This window comes from Petaurus breviceps, unplaced genomic scaffold, assembly GCF_028583685.1.
Source record: "Petaurus breviceps papuanus isolate PSGF00001 unplaced genomic scaffold, PetGlider_PUasm1.0 91133, whole genome shotgun sequence".
Lineage (NCBI taxonomy): Eukaryota > Metazoa > Chordata > Mammalia > Diprotodontia > Petauridae > Petaurus > Petaurus breviceps.
This window is the reverse complement of record NW_027187419.1, coordinates 10,250,142-10,264,964: the sequence shown is the minus strand read 5'-3', so window position 1 is coordinate 10,264,964 and position 14,823 is coordinate 10,250,142. Positions and strand designations below refer to the sequence as shown.

General features: G+C 35.6%; 1 protein-coding gene across 2 annotated transcripts in view; it reads left to right on the top strand.

Annotated features, from left to right (window-relative positions):
• Positions 1-7,842, top strand: part of ZC3H12C (zinc finger CCCH-type containing 12C) — a 96,387-nt gene extending 88,545 nt beyond the window's left edge. For both annotated transcript variants that reach the window (XM_069080643.1, XM_069080642.1), the window contains exon 6: positions 663-7,842. In XM_069080643.1, coding sequence (XP_068936744.1) covers positions 663-2,059 — 1,397 coding nt within the window. In that variant the 3' untranslated portion in view covers positions 2,060-7,842. The remainder of the gene's footprint in view (positions 1-662) is intronic.
• Positions 7,843-14,823: the final 6,981 nt, after the last annotated feature.

The window sequence follows — 14,823 nt, the reverse complement described above, 5'->3', positions numbered from 1 at the left end:
ACAACATCAAAACAGACAGACAAAGTACCAGCAAAACAGCCATGTCTCCTCAGTCCTTGGCAGCTCAGGGGGCAGGTCTCAAAAGTCCAAGGCAATTCAAAGCCGCCACCAGCAATTCTCTTAGTCTCTCTCTCTCCACGAGGTGCTGCTTCCAAAAAGATCTTCCGCCTCTCTCTAGTGTCTCTCCAAATCTACATCACCAGCTCCTCCCAGTTCAGGACTTTCTTTTCACATCAACAAGCCCATCCCACAGGTGGGATTAACAAACTCTGGGTTTTAACACAATCAATTTGAAAACCAAGCCAATACAGGGGAATCTTTAATTGCCATTACTATCACAACAACTCAAGTAAATATGATTATCACATTACAGAGTTGTAGTGCAAGAGAAACAATGTGTTGTGAGATCAGATTATAGTATCATAGCAAGTGCTGTAGAAGTTTAAACTGTAGTAGTTTAAACCATCTACTCAAACCAGCCTTCATGACAGAGAGGAATGATGTATGAATTCAGAGGTGATTTCTCTCCAGAGGAAAGAGGATGTATCCTAATATGTATCAAATTTCCTTTCTTTATTTCTCTCATATTAAAATTGAATGTTCATTTGGATTGTAAAGGCCTGTTTTATGCTTCCTAGTTCACTTTGTTTTGCTTTTCCTAGGAAAGAAATGTACCTATGGACACAAGTGCAAATACTACCATCCTGAGAGGGGAAGTCAGCCACAGAGATCAGTAGCTGATGAACTTCGTGCCATGTCTAGAAATACAGCAGCCAAAACTGCAAATGAAGGAGGATTAGTGAAAAGCAACAGTGTTCCTTGTAGCACTAAAACTGATAGCACTTCTGACGTCAAGCGTGCTGCTCCAAAGAGGCAATCAGATCCTAGCATAAGAACTCAAGTCTATCAAGACTTAGAGGAAAAGCTTCCCACCAAAAACAAATTGGAAACCAGGTCTGTTCCTTCTTTAGTTAGTATACCATCTTCCTCTGCTGCAAAACCCCAAAGTACTACACCTTTAAGCAATGGCCTTCCATCTGGAGTTCATTTCCCACCTCAGGATCAAAGACCTCAGGGTCAGTATCCTCCAATGATGATGGCAACCAAAAATCATGGAACGCCAATGCCTTATGAACAGTATCCAAAATGTGATTCACCTGTTGACATTGGATATTATTCCATGTTGAATGCATACTCAAATCTTAGTGTCTCTGGCCCCAGGAGTCCTGAAAGGCGTTTCTCCTTAGACACGGATTACAGAATCAGTTCTGTAGCCTCTGACTGCAGTAGTGAAGGGAGCATGAGTTGTGGGAGCAGTGATTCCTATGTGGGGTACAATGACAGGTCATATGTTAGTTCTCCTGACCCACAACTGGAGGAGAATTTAAAGTGTCAGCACATGCACCCACACAGCCGCCTTAATTCCCAATCCTTTCTACAAAGTTTCCATGATCCCTTAACTAGAGTGCAAAGTTACAGTCATGAAGAACCAAAGCATCATCACAAGCCTCCAATTCCATACATGGCTGTGCATTTGCAGCATCCAGCTGTGGGGGCTCGGTCTAGTTGCCCTAGCGATTATCCCTCCCCTCAGAATTCAGCACACTCCAAGACACTACACCTGGGAAGATCTTTAGTGTCCACAAGGATAGACAGCATTTCAGATTCTCGGCTCTATGAGAATTCTCCTTCTAGACAAAGAAAGCCTTATTCCCGCCAGGAAGGGCTGGGAAGCTGGGAGAGGCAGAATTATGGCATTGATGCATATGGCTACCGGCAGACATACTCATTGCCTGATAATGCCACCCAGCCATGCTATGAGCCATTCACTTTCCAAAGCTTACCTGAGCAACAGGACCAGCCGTGGCGGGTGCCTTTCTGTGGCCTGCCACAAGAGACTCCAAGATACCAGGACAACCGAGAAAAGGTGTACATCAACCTGTGCAACATTTTCCCATCTGACCTTGTGAGAGTTGTCATGAAAAGAAACCCACACATGACCGACGCTCAACAACTTGCTGCAGCTATTTTAGTGGAGAAATCACAGCTGGGTTATTGAGCAATGACGCATCTTCGTGGTGTTCAGTCATTGTTTGTTCAGCTCAGATGCTGAGGGAGGTTTGCTACAGTAGCATTTGTGATCTCCTTCTCAGCAAGGAGGTTCTCTAGTAATCCCTTTATGTGAAATCCTGTATCATGGTATCTGTATGTATAGCCCCATGCGTTGGAAGTATCACGGGATTCTTTTACCTTCAAACTTGACTTTTTTTTAATGTTTCCTTTTTTAAAAACTGTATTCACAACTGGAAATTTTTCCAGGTTGGTTTGATAGATGTATCTGTGATCTTTGATAATAATTTTTGGTGCATCAGGGGTTTATATGCAGCACTTTTTAATCCTTGTTTTGTTTTATTAACTGGGTCTTTGCCTATCATTTGCAAGAAATTACAGTACTTTCAGAAAGTTGAGAGCATTTGACTAGATTAGCATACTTTTGTCAAGCCAAGCTTAATTTGAGTCTTTTACAGCTTTTTAAAATTATTTTTATTTGGGGGAGGTGGGCTTTTTTGTGCTAGAATCATTATTTATAGAAAACAAAGATATAATACAGCACTGACTTTTATCTTTTTAAACAAAATGTAAGTTACCACTTTTTATTGAAATGGGTAACAGTATATTAGAGTGATTTACAATATATGGCACTTTTATTGTTTTGTTTTTATTTTGTTTTCTATTAGTTAAATAGCTGATTTAATATGATTGATTTAAAGGACAGCAGATGCAATCAATGGAAAACAAATTAGTTTCCATTCCTTATGGATAAGGCAAAAGCCGGAAAGTTTCAATTTAGATCTGTGTTATTATCCAGCTCTTTTGTGCTTCTAAACAATAGAAATGGAATTGAAATCCTAGATTTCCATTAAGCTCTTGTTTTATGTGTATTTATCTTTTTGTATTGGCGCACAGGAATACTGGATAAAACACCCTTTCACAATATTTACCTGTTTTTAAATTAATCTATTCTCAATGCAACTTTTATATTTAATATACCGTTCAGTTTTCTTGCTATTTATCAAGGCTGGCCTGAGATGGTTTTACGCGTTGAGGATATGCAACATTTATTGATACTGCACTATAGGGACGGTGGTGGAGGAAATGTAAATGGTAACTTAAGTTGTTTTGTTTTGTTTTTTGTAAGATACTGTATATTTTCTTGAAGGTAGTTTTTTGGCCTGTTATATTATTAGGGCCTGATTCTTGCCACAATAGAGTAGTTTTAGAAACAGACTAAAGTCTGTTCTAGTATTAGTAAGGGATATTTCTGGTTTCAAAGTCATGGGTTTTGCTAGCTCCATTTTCATGGATTAGAAAGTAGGTTTTGCACTTTGTAGTAGACAGTTGATTGACACAGGACAACTGGGCTATTGCCTAGAGTTGTAGAATTCTGCATAGTGTAATGGGCTTATTCAGGTCGGTCGGCTTTGAGACAGTGCCATAGTTTGTGATTTACCATTGATTATTCTGCTTGCTGCAGTATGGAGTAAAACCCTGAAAAACCAGAAAGTACCTTTTACTGTTGATACAAATTGTATCTTTTTAACTATAAGAACCATTTTTATTTATAGATGTAGTTAAAACACAAATGCGTAACTATGATTAGACTTTTGGGCAACATTTTATCCCTTATTTAAATTTTTTTTAAAAGAAAAGTAGAATTGAGATCTAGAATAGGGTAGAAAAATAAAAGTAACAATTTGTTTAGGTAATTTAAAATGTCTGTCTCAATTTTATATAATATATAAGTATCTATTAAAATCACTCTATTGGCATTTTTCTTTCTCCTAAAACTTATCTAGTGTGAACGTAACGAAAAATAAAGGTAAAATGCTGCCTGAAAATAACGCCCAAGCACCTTTGACTAGGATGACATTTTCCCTACTTGTGTGACACTGTGTGTTGCATGGAGTAGGATTTGGGTATACTGTAAATGCTTCTCCAAGGCATTGTGCTTATTGACATAGCCAATAATCTGAACCGTGTTCAGCAAACCTAATTCAGGAACGTGTTCTTCTATACAGCTTTTACTGTTGTTTTTGAGGGTGGGATCTGCATTCATCTGTACTCAGTAATAACATAGGTGATGCTACATGAACTCTTCTGAGGGGTGTCTGGGAGACACCTTCTGCACTTGTGAAAATATTTATCCTTGAATTTGTCGGTCACTATCTGTAGAACATGTTTTAATGTAGAGGATGATTCGGTGCCAATAACAGGGTTATGTATGTAGATGGCTTTTATCTAAGTTGTTTGCTTTTTTTTTTTTTTAATGAAACCACACTATTTAAATACCATACCAATAGTGTTGGCATGGCTAGCTTAGTGTAGCAGTGATTTTATTTGTGTTTTCTGTTTCCATTATTCTTCATTTTAATTATTTGTCTGTCTGCCAAACTATCCCAGATTGCTTTGGATATCGTCTAAAGTGAGAGATATATAGACATATATCAATCACATTTTCATTGTGGTTTCCTGATGTTTTAACAGATTGATTGCATATTAATGGTTACTTTAGTTTGACCTCATGGTTGAAACTATCAGAATGTTTATCAGTAGTATAGCCTACAACAATGTCCTGAAATGAACAGATCTGGGCTACCTGTGCTGAATTTCTTCAATAACAACTAATTGTGAATAAGTTGCAGTATTCTCCTGTCAGGTGGAGCATTCCTTTTGTATTGAAGCATCAGAGTTACTTTGCAGGGTGTAAAAACAAGGGTTATTTGGCAATATTTAGTTATTGTCAGTTCTTAATTATCTAAAATGGGGGAAAGGTAATTCATCAATAAATAAAATTCACACCTCACTCAGAAATTCCCCCCCACCAGATTTTCAAGTGACCTATTAATAACAAACTGAAGTAAGATATTTCACATTCTTTCCCTTTCCTGTCATAACCCTCAGTAGGGTATCCCAGAAGTCCTTGTGCAGTTTTAGGCTGTAACAGCTAGGATTTCTGGAACACATGTAGTGAGGTGCTAACACGGTAGTGAAATGGCCAGAGTGTTCACCATGAGGCGGAGAGGAGAAGTCTACACTGCTTAGTCATACCCTGAATAATTGAGAATTGACTGTATCGTGCAATGATGTGCTAGTTCAGTCTCTGTTTTAGTGTGGAGGAAGTGCCCAGACTATGTGGATTGGCCCTGAGTATTTCCTCATTTTTAGCGTATGCTGTGTGTGCAGTATCATTTTTATGATCTCGAAATCCTGATGGAGTTCATTGTAGATCTCAAACATGTGAAGAAGAGACGCACCTGTACAAAATGTTCAGTACCTGTAGAATCTCGAGCTGTGTGTTTTTATGTAAATTCATTAATGAAAAATTATAATATAACTAAAAGAAGTGTGAGTACAGATAATATATGAGATAGATATATATATTATAAAATTAAAGGGGGGAAAATTTACTATTGATTGCCAAAATTTGCTCTGATTGAGCTGTGTGGCTTCAGGTGACCAAGCTTGATGATGAGATTTGTGGCCACAGTTGGAAGGAGAACAACACTTCTGATTTTGTTCCCAGTATTTTTAGAGAATTATTTTGATAATTTTAGCAGAAACTGTAATTTTAAAACAAAGAATGCTTAAAATTTTATCAATTATAAAAATAATTATTTAACATGGCTTGTGTGTATCTATATGTATATATACAGTAATATATATATATATATATATATGTATCCAAACTAACAAACACACCTCAGAGTTTTGTGATAGTTATTGCTTTTTTTTAAGACCTCTGATAGTTTTCCTGAACGGAGGAGAACATACAAGGCTATTTTGTGAAGATTTTCTAACACACATTTGACTTTCATCATTTTATATGCTTAATCTTAATTTCGTAACTTCTGGTCAATTTCCCTGTCCAAGATAAAGATGTTAAATACAAGTAAATATGTATTTTTCTAGTCATTTCATTCTGTTGCCTTGAGGTCTGATTCTATTGAGAATTTCTGAATGAAATGAGCCACAATAGAGTATTTATATTCCAGACAAAGCCAACAGAATGTCATTTTTAATTAATCCTTCAAGGTAAGTGCCAATAAATAAATTGGAAGGAACAATACATTGAAGAAAGGAAGGTGTTGGTGAAAATAGAGAACTCCTAACACCAAGGCTTTTAGATTGGTATCTGTCTGTAACAGGGAATAAGAAGTAATAAGCAAATTGGGCATAGGACTCTGGATTAGTTGTTAATAAGAAAGAATTCTATTTCCACTACCACTAAAAGGTACCCAAACTTGTTATAGTTGCTGACTTTAATTTTAACAAGGAGGTTGTAATGCAGTTTAAGTCACCTCAGTTAATTCAGCTGGTCATACTGAGTGATTATCAGATATATTTCTTGTTTTAGTGTATGTGTTTTTAACTAGCAAAAGTTTTACCACTAAAAGTCCTCTCTGTAGAGATTTCCTAAAAAAATACTAAAAATATTTTGGATGTTTAAGACATCTTGATAAGCATGCTGGCTTTAATAATGATGAATGGGAGTAGCTCTTTTACTCCTTTGATTTTTAATAGGCTATGTGGACCCAAAATCCAGCTTAAAAAACTATTTTGTTTTATTATAGGAACAACTATGTTGATAAGTCACACTCATGTCCTGTTTTGTGCTTTGCATAAACGGCAGATCTTTAAAAAACATTTTTGAGGAAAACAAATCCATTGTTGAAATTGCACATACTATAGATCTTTAAGATGTGAAAATTGTGACTAGTATAACTATAGCTATAATATGAATGTATTGGTTACATGTGTGTTTTTTTTCTAGGAAACAAATTATACCTAGACTTGTTCTGTCTAGGTCTTTAACATAGGCTGTGCTTGTGGTCCTTGGTGAGTGGTGCTCCAATATGGTCATGAGTAATTTTTAGTGCATTCGCACTAGACAAATATTAGAAAACGTTCTCATTCACAGTGCTTTATAAATTGTACTACATTGTATGACATTATTTTCATACAAATATTAAAATTGCCTATCTATTTAAGTTAATAGTTATAAGTGTGTACTGGTACAGAACTTTAGCTTTTAAACAGTGCTATTGATTATTTGTATAATGATCAATTAATTTCTTCTAATATTGTCTGTTACCCTCAATGTTTGCTACTTGTTAAAAACCAATGTTCTTGTGTGTTTAAAGTATAAAAAACCCTTTTTCTTCCTAAGCTCCTCATTGTTTGGAATCAGAAAATCTATATATTTTAGTTTAGGTAAACAGTTTTTAAAGTTTTTACTTCTTGGACAGTATACCAAATTTTCCCATACTCTGTCCAGATATTTCATATGAACAACAAAATGTTGCTCAGTAAAACCTGTGCCACCTTTCGTAAAGCACGTTATATCTTTTGGGAGAGAGTGTTTTTTTGTTTGTTTTTACTGTGTTTGTGTTGAATTTAACCCACCTCTTTTAAATGTGCAAAATGTATGTCAACTACCAAATGCAAAACACCCTTAACAAACACCTGCAGAAGGTATAAAATGGAACCTGTTTCGGGTTGTTAATATTATTTAATTCCTTCTCTGTGTGTTTATAAGTAGAAATGATGTTTTTCTCATTTAGTTTTCTCAATTCACTTGAAAGTATTGAGATGAACTGCCTGGTAAACTGGTGTTATTAATTATATTGTTTTATTTAAGATGTTCTGTACTCTTTCTGTGATGGGATATCTCCAAAAAGCAGTATTTAGACTTAATGAAACTCTTTACCAAACATGTATGTGATTCTGGCATTGACAAAAAAAAATTAAAAAAGAAACCACGCATACATTTTCCTTATGGTTGATTTGTTTTTGTTTCTTCAAAAAGTTGACCTTTTACATAAAAGTACTTAAGTACTTAATGAAGCTGTTCTTTATAACATCAGCATAGTATACCTGGACTAAGTGTAAGTTATGACATTAAAAAGTTCTTTTTAGAAGATCATCTTCACTTAATGGACTGTTTCTTAAGGTCATCCTTACTGCAAGTGAAACATGCTGAGAAGAACCAGTGGTGTCAGAATATAGAACAAAATTATTTCCCTTCTAACCTGTTGTAAGTTTTGTCCAGTGTGTCATTTTTTGAGTCTCATCAAATTTGATGAACTTTGACATGAGACCTAATGACACTGACTTTCTTTTGTCAACATGTAGAGATGTTGAGTCAAGTTATAGTCCATACTAAGATTGTCTAGTTTTAGTAGCATTAAATGTCTTTATTTGAAAGAAGTACCCTGCTCAAATTAAACATGGAATAAATGGTATTTGAAGACTATCTGAGCAGACCTGTAACAGAAATAGAAAGCAACATTTAACCCTTTGACATTTGGGACTGGTTTAAATTAGAATTCACAGCTTCTGAAGGTGACCAACCACCATGCTAGAACTAATCTGAAGGCAACTCTCAGTTATTCCAAAAGACTGGTCATCAGTTCTCTGTTTTTCTTCTACTCATTTGGGCCATCTTCCTATCTGTTAGCACTTCCCTCTAATAAGCAGCTGAGACCTGGGCATATCCTTAGATTGTGAATCTTTTGCATTAGAATTCTGAAACAGAAAGTAGTAATTGTGTTAAGTGTTTGCTTTTATCCATATCTTTAGTGGAGAAAGTCACCAACTTGATTTTATTAAGGTAGAAACACTTTTCACATGTGTTCTAGGAATAGGGGTGGACGTGAGTATATAAAAGAGCTACAAAGAAATCTGTATCCTGGGATGTCAACTGCTGGAACTGCTGCCAATCATTCTAACGTAAAACAGGAAATTTATCTTTCTAGCTGCCATTCCTAGGAATACCTCCCTTCTCCCTCCCTACCCATTTACACCAAGAATTCTTTCCTGATGTTTGACCTAAACACTTTACCCTCTGTCTTTAGACTGATACCATCAGGTCCTTCCTAATCTACCACTTCTGCATGGTCTAATTCTTTGCTTTATATTGGAAAATTATGGTTCAGTTTTCCTAGAGCCTTCCTTTAAAAAAAAAAAAGGTTTCAATGCTTCTTGTAGCTAGCAAACCACACACTCATTCCTTTTCATGATTTTAGGGAATTTAAAATTGTGTTAGAAAATTCACCATAGTCCAGATGTGGTCGTAAGTTTACTTGCCCTTAATATAATTATATTTTGATGTTCCTTGTCAATTTAGATTTAGAAGTCTTACCAGCAAACGTGATGAGCTTTTGTATCTGTGGTTGACATAGACAATAATAGCCTGAGTTCAAGACCTTGTTCTGTGTTTGCTATGCGTCACTAGGCAAATCACTGTATCCTCCAGAACTCAATTTCCTTATCCATTAAAAAAAAAATGAAGAAAATGATGATTTCTAGTCCCTTCTAGCTTTATATCCAGTTAGCAAACCCTTACCATAATTGATTGAAAACATGTCATAGTACTTCCTTCTGTCTCATTATTAACTCATCTATTAACCCATCAAGTTGGAATATGGGGTTAATCCCACGATTTTATAAACCTTAAAATGCTATATTAATATGAAGTAGTATGCTTTTGCACTCCCTGTAAAATAAGAGTAATTCAGGCTTGAGCTCATTTGCAAAAATAAATTACAGGTTGTGATTCAGAATGATAATTTAGTAATATTACAACCAGGTATATCCTACATAGTTGTCTCCTGATTGGTGCTTCAGTTCCCAAATGCAAGGAGGGAAAAAACAAAATAAAACAAAAAACCCTAGAAAATGGATGTCTTCGATTTATTTTTTTAAGAAACAAATCTCCAGTTGTATATGATAACTTTGCCTCCCATACAATTAACTTAAAACTCCTTCCTGAAAAAGAAGCATTTATTATTTAGGATACCATGATTATAATGCAAATTAAATTCCTGGAGATTCATTCAAAGGTAGATCCCTCGCCAACTTCACCTTTTTTTTTTCATTGTTCCAGTCACATTTTGCAACACAGCATTTCCATTTATTACTTGGTGTTTGGAAAGATATTTAAGCAATAGATTTTCTCATATTCCTGCTTAGTAGCCTTACAAATACCACAGAATGTTAAGTGCTTGAAGAAGGTACAGATAGCAGGTTTCATGTAACTTCAAAGCTACTTTTAAATCCCCTTTGTATCTCCAGTAGAACAAATACTTTTTTTTAAATGACTATTCATACACAATCATTTCTAGAGTTTCACCAGATGGAGCTTACAAGTTTTCCTGTTGTCTTACTTAAATTTTGAAATTATTGATTCTTATAGGTATACCTTAATATATTTTCAGTTGTTTCTGGTCTAGGCAGTTTGTTACTTAAATGTTTTCATTTAAGTATCTTCAGACTTTATGTAACCATATAAATGCAAATATTGGGTAAGAAATGCTGAAAGAAGAATATACGATATGAGTCCTGACATTTTGTTCCTGTTTTAGTTAAACATATAGGTGATTTAAAAAAAAACAAACTGATTTTTAAGTATTTAACTAGATTTTAAAGGTTCAGGATTAAAGAGAAATCAGTAGGTAAATTTTCCTTAGCAGAACCTCCATAGGTGGTAATAACAGATACTGAATTATGGTGTTCTCTCTTTTATACACACACACACAACCTCCAGCCTTGGGTGCATCTCATGAGCTGCAGTCCCATATTGCAAAGTGCCAATTAGACATGGCAAACCGAATGTAGGCATCTTGAATTCAGCATGTCCAAAGGGGAACTTGTCTTCCCCTTTCTCCTTTTCTAGACTTTCTCTCTTTGTACTTGCTGTCCCACATGTCTGGGATGTTCTCCCTCCTCAATTCTGCTTTTTAGGATCCCTGAATCCTGGGCTTTCCTCAAGAATCAACTAAAATTCTGCCTTTCAAAGGAGACCTTTCCTAATCTGTTCTTACCCCTACTTCCACTCCACTTACTAGTGCATTCCTCTCTAAGATATTCGTATATGAGTTACATACATGTGCATGAAACACATATTGGTACCCATTAGAATGTAAGGTTCTTGGGGCGGCTAGGTGGCACTGTGAGTAAAGCACCGGCCCCGGAGTTGGGAGGACCTGAGTTCGGTTCTGGCCTCAGACACTAACACACAGACACACACACAAAAAAACTAGCCGTGTAACCTTGGGCAAGTTACTTAACCCCAATTGCCCTCCAAAAAGGCAAAAAAAAAAAAAAACCACATTAGAATGAATGTTATAAAAAAAAAATGTAAGGTTCTTGAGAGAAGGGAATGTTACCCTTTTTCCTTTGTACCCTCATTGCTTAGCTCAGTGCATAGAAGTAAGAAGACTTATTAAGTTAATATTGATCCTATTTAAATTTTTAAAAAAAGAAAACCTAGGTAATGTAGCTCCACTCTGTGGTGGAAACTAAGATTGTTTTTTAGAAATGTTACTTAACCTACAAACTAAACCTTCTACCATCTCTGGTTTCTTCCTAAATATACGTTTTCTTTTCTTTGGTTATCTTCTTGTTACTGGGTTTTGTTTAGGAGGAGGGTGGCAATTTTTTTAAAAATGTATTAATATCTTTTGTTATTATGTCACTGTATATATCTCAGCCCAATTCTTCCCACCAGAACATCTCTAAAAAAAATGGAAGAGGAAAAAATGTTGCACAAAACTTAACAACCTACTGAAAAAATCTGACATTATGTGCAGTGTTCCACCTCTTGCCCTTTAAAGAAAAGAGTTATGTTCTCATATCCTTTTTTTTAGGGCCAGGCCTTGGCATTGAAACTGTACAACATTCCATTTCAAATGACTTTATGTTCTTTCCATTTATATTGTTGTAAGCATTGTATATATTATTTTCCTAGTTCAGCTTATTTACCTTTGTATCAGTTTGTTTAGGCCTTCCCATTCCTCCATGAATTTATTGTGTTCATCATTTCTCATCTCTTCACCTGTTTGTTTTTTGACCTCTTTCCTTTTCCACTCTATATGCCAATTTTCACACCTATACTTTAAAAGTAATTAGTAAAAATACTTTTCTTTTTCCAGTATTTTAGAGTGCTGCGGTTTTATTTTTATTTTTTTATTTTTTACTGATTCCTTGGTAGACGTTCTAATCTTCACCTAGAAATAACTGGCCGTGTAACCTTGAGCAAGTTGCTTAACCCCAATTGCTTTAAAAAAAAAAAAAAGAAAAAGAACTAATCTTTAATAGATCTAATAGAAATATAATGTCCCTCTTTGTGTTGTACAAAGGGTCAGACCACTACAGCATTGTGTCCTTTTCTTGATCTTTGAGGCACCACAAACTGGAATTTTCTAGATGAGAGTGATTGGGATAGGGATGGGTTCTAGAAGCCTTGATCAAATGAAAAATAGTTGAAGACAGTGGAGACATTTAACTTGGATAGAAGACAATTGGAGGTGAGGGAGGCAAATGATAGCATGAAGGGCAGGCATGTGGAAAAGGACAGACAAATCATTTGAGTTCTCATCCAAGAACAATTTTGGAGAGTTACAGGTAGTAGGTTTGGTTTTATAATTAATAATTATGTTTATAATTAAATTAATTACAGCAGTGGAAAGAAGCAAAAGACCCGTCTTGGCCACTTCAGGTCCTAGGATTTAAAACAAAGGACCTTTGAAACCATCTCATTCAGCCCTTTTTATTTTTAAATGAATGTGGAAACATGAGTCCTAGAGAGGCTTTAATAGACTTAGTGTAGCCTACATGATATTGAAGTAAATAGCAAAATAGAAGAACCCAGGCCAACTTGGTCACAGTGTTGAGTTGTTTTTGGTTTTTTGTTTTGTTTTTAGCTAGTTCAAGTTTAAGCCATCCACTTGACTTTCTCTGGGACTCCATTTTTCTCATCTGTAAAGTGAGCATACTTGCACTAATTTTCAGGGCCTCTATGTAAATATGGACTGCCATTATAACTACATAAAGAAGTGGTTAACTGAAGTTATTCAAAGCAGCCAAAATAGCTTTTCAGCTTTAGAATCTAGGAATCCTAGAAACAACCCATTGTTAAGGATGTGGAAATCTTTTGAGGAGCAAAAAGTCTGATGAAAAATATTTTCTCTCCAACAGTGAGCTGCATCCAGAATTGGCAAGTGGAACAGAGTGATTCAGATTTCGTTTGGGAAATGAGGCATTGTTCTTACTAGATCCCTGTCACAAAAACTTCCTTTAGTTCTCTGGGATGCCATAAGATTGCAGTTTGAGATATTTCATAATCTCTGAAGTTGAAGACCAAAAAGGCAATGAAGAGACTTATGACACATTAAGGAGATGGTCATATAATCATCATTAATAAACTATATGCATGAAATGGCATTAAAAGATAACAAATTTTTGTCAGAAGAGATAGTTTTATCATTTTAAGAAGAGAAAATAGGTGGACAGACCAAGTACTATACTGCTATATGTAAACTAACAAAAGACTTGGAGGAGGGCTTTCAGCTCCTTGGGTGGATGATCTTTGGGAGACCACCAATGACATGTAAAATGAGAAGGCATGGATAGCATAAAGTCATCCATGGAAGAAATACACACAGGAGTTCATGGATCCCATTGATGTATAAATTACATAGGGGAAATTTGGTATTGAATGTAAGAATCTTTAAAATCTCTTCCAGCTTTGAGATTCTGTGATTCAATAACTATTGCAAAGTTAAGATCAACAGAAGCTGACAAATTAGATTAAGGGGGGAAAATAGGCCAGAGTAATAGAGAATCTAGAGGGAATAGTATCTTGTCCACAAGTAATATTTGATCACTTGAAAGCAGAATAGTATCATAGGTATGAACACAGGATCTTTTATCAGAAACATATTGCTTGATCCATTTGCTCTTAAATATTTTCTCCAGTGTTAAATTGACAATGCTGTCCTATTTAAGGTCTTCTTCCCCATCCCCCAGGAAATTAATTTGCATTGACTTTGTCATATCATACATGTTATTTCCCCTGATAGAATGTATCACAAGGGGATTATTTTTACCTTTTTCTTGTATCCCCAGTGCTTTACAATTAGTAGATACTTAATATATGCTTTTGGATAGATTAACATTGATTCAGCACACATTCCTAATGAAATTAAAGCTTCTTTCTTAAAGCTCTATTTTGATGTGTAGGAGACAGTATGAATTTCCAAAAGGCAATGTCAACAGATTATAAGCAATAGCAAAGTCTTACCAAGTTATAAAGGATTTGAGTATGTATCCAGTGGCATCCATTATCCCAGAACTAACAAATAAAAGATGAGAGGCTGGCTCAATCAAAAGGTTGGTCATGGTCACAGGGGTAGTGATTCCTCAGTCCCTAGAAACCGACCTAACACCATCTACTAAGGAAATTGGGAGGTGTTGAAAGGGAAATCCTTAATACTTGATGGAGAGGACAACATGAATGAATCCTGAAGATTTAAAAGCCCTGTTGTATTAATAGAAATATTGACTTTTATGACTTATCTCCTTCCTCTGGGTGTGCAGCTATTGTTTAGTCTCTAAGCTTCCACAGTAATTGTCAAATCAGTCAACAAGCATTTAAGACTCACTGTGCAAAGTGTCAAGCACTTTGCTAGCTGGGGACAGAAATAGAGGCAGGGAGTTAATGTTTTAGCGGAGAGACAACATTCCAACAACTACATTCATAAAAGATCAATACAGTATAACACAAGACACCAGCAGCTGAGGGACAGCAAGTAGAAAATGTATAGACATAGGATATGGGGTGGTAGGTAAGAGGCCAGAATAGCTGGATCAAAGGGAATGGGGTGGGGTGGGATGGGGTAGTACGGTGTAAGAAAACTGGAAAAGTAGGATAGGTGTAAGTTGTGAAGAGATTTAAATGCCAGAGGATATTATATCTGGGCC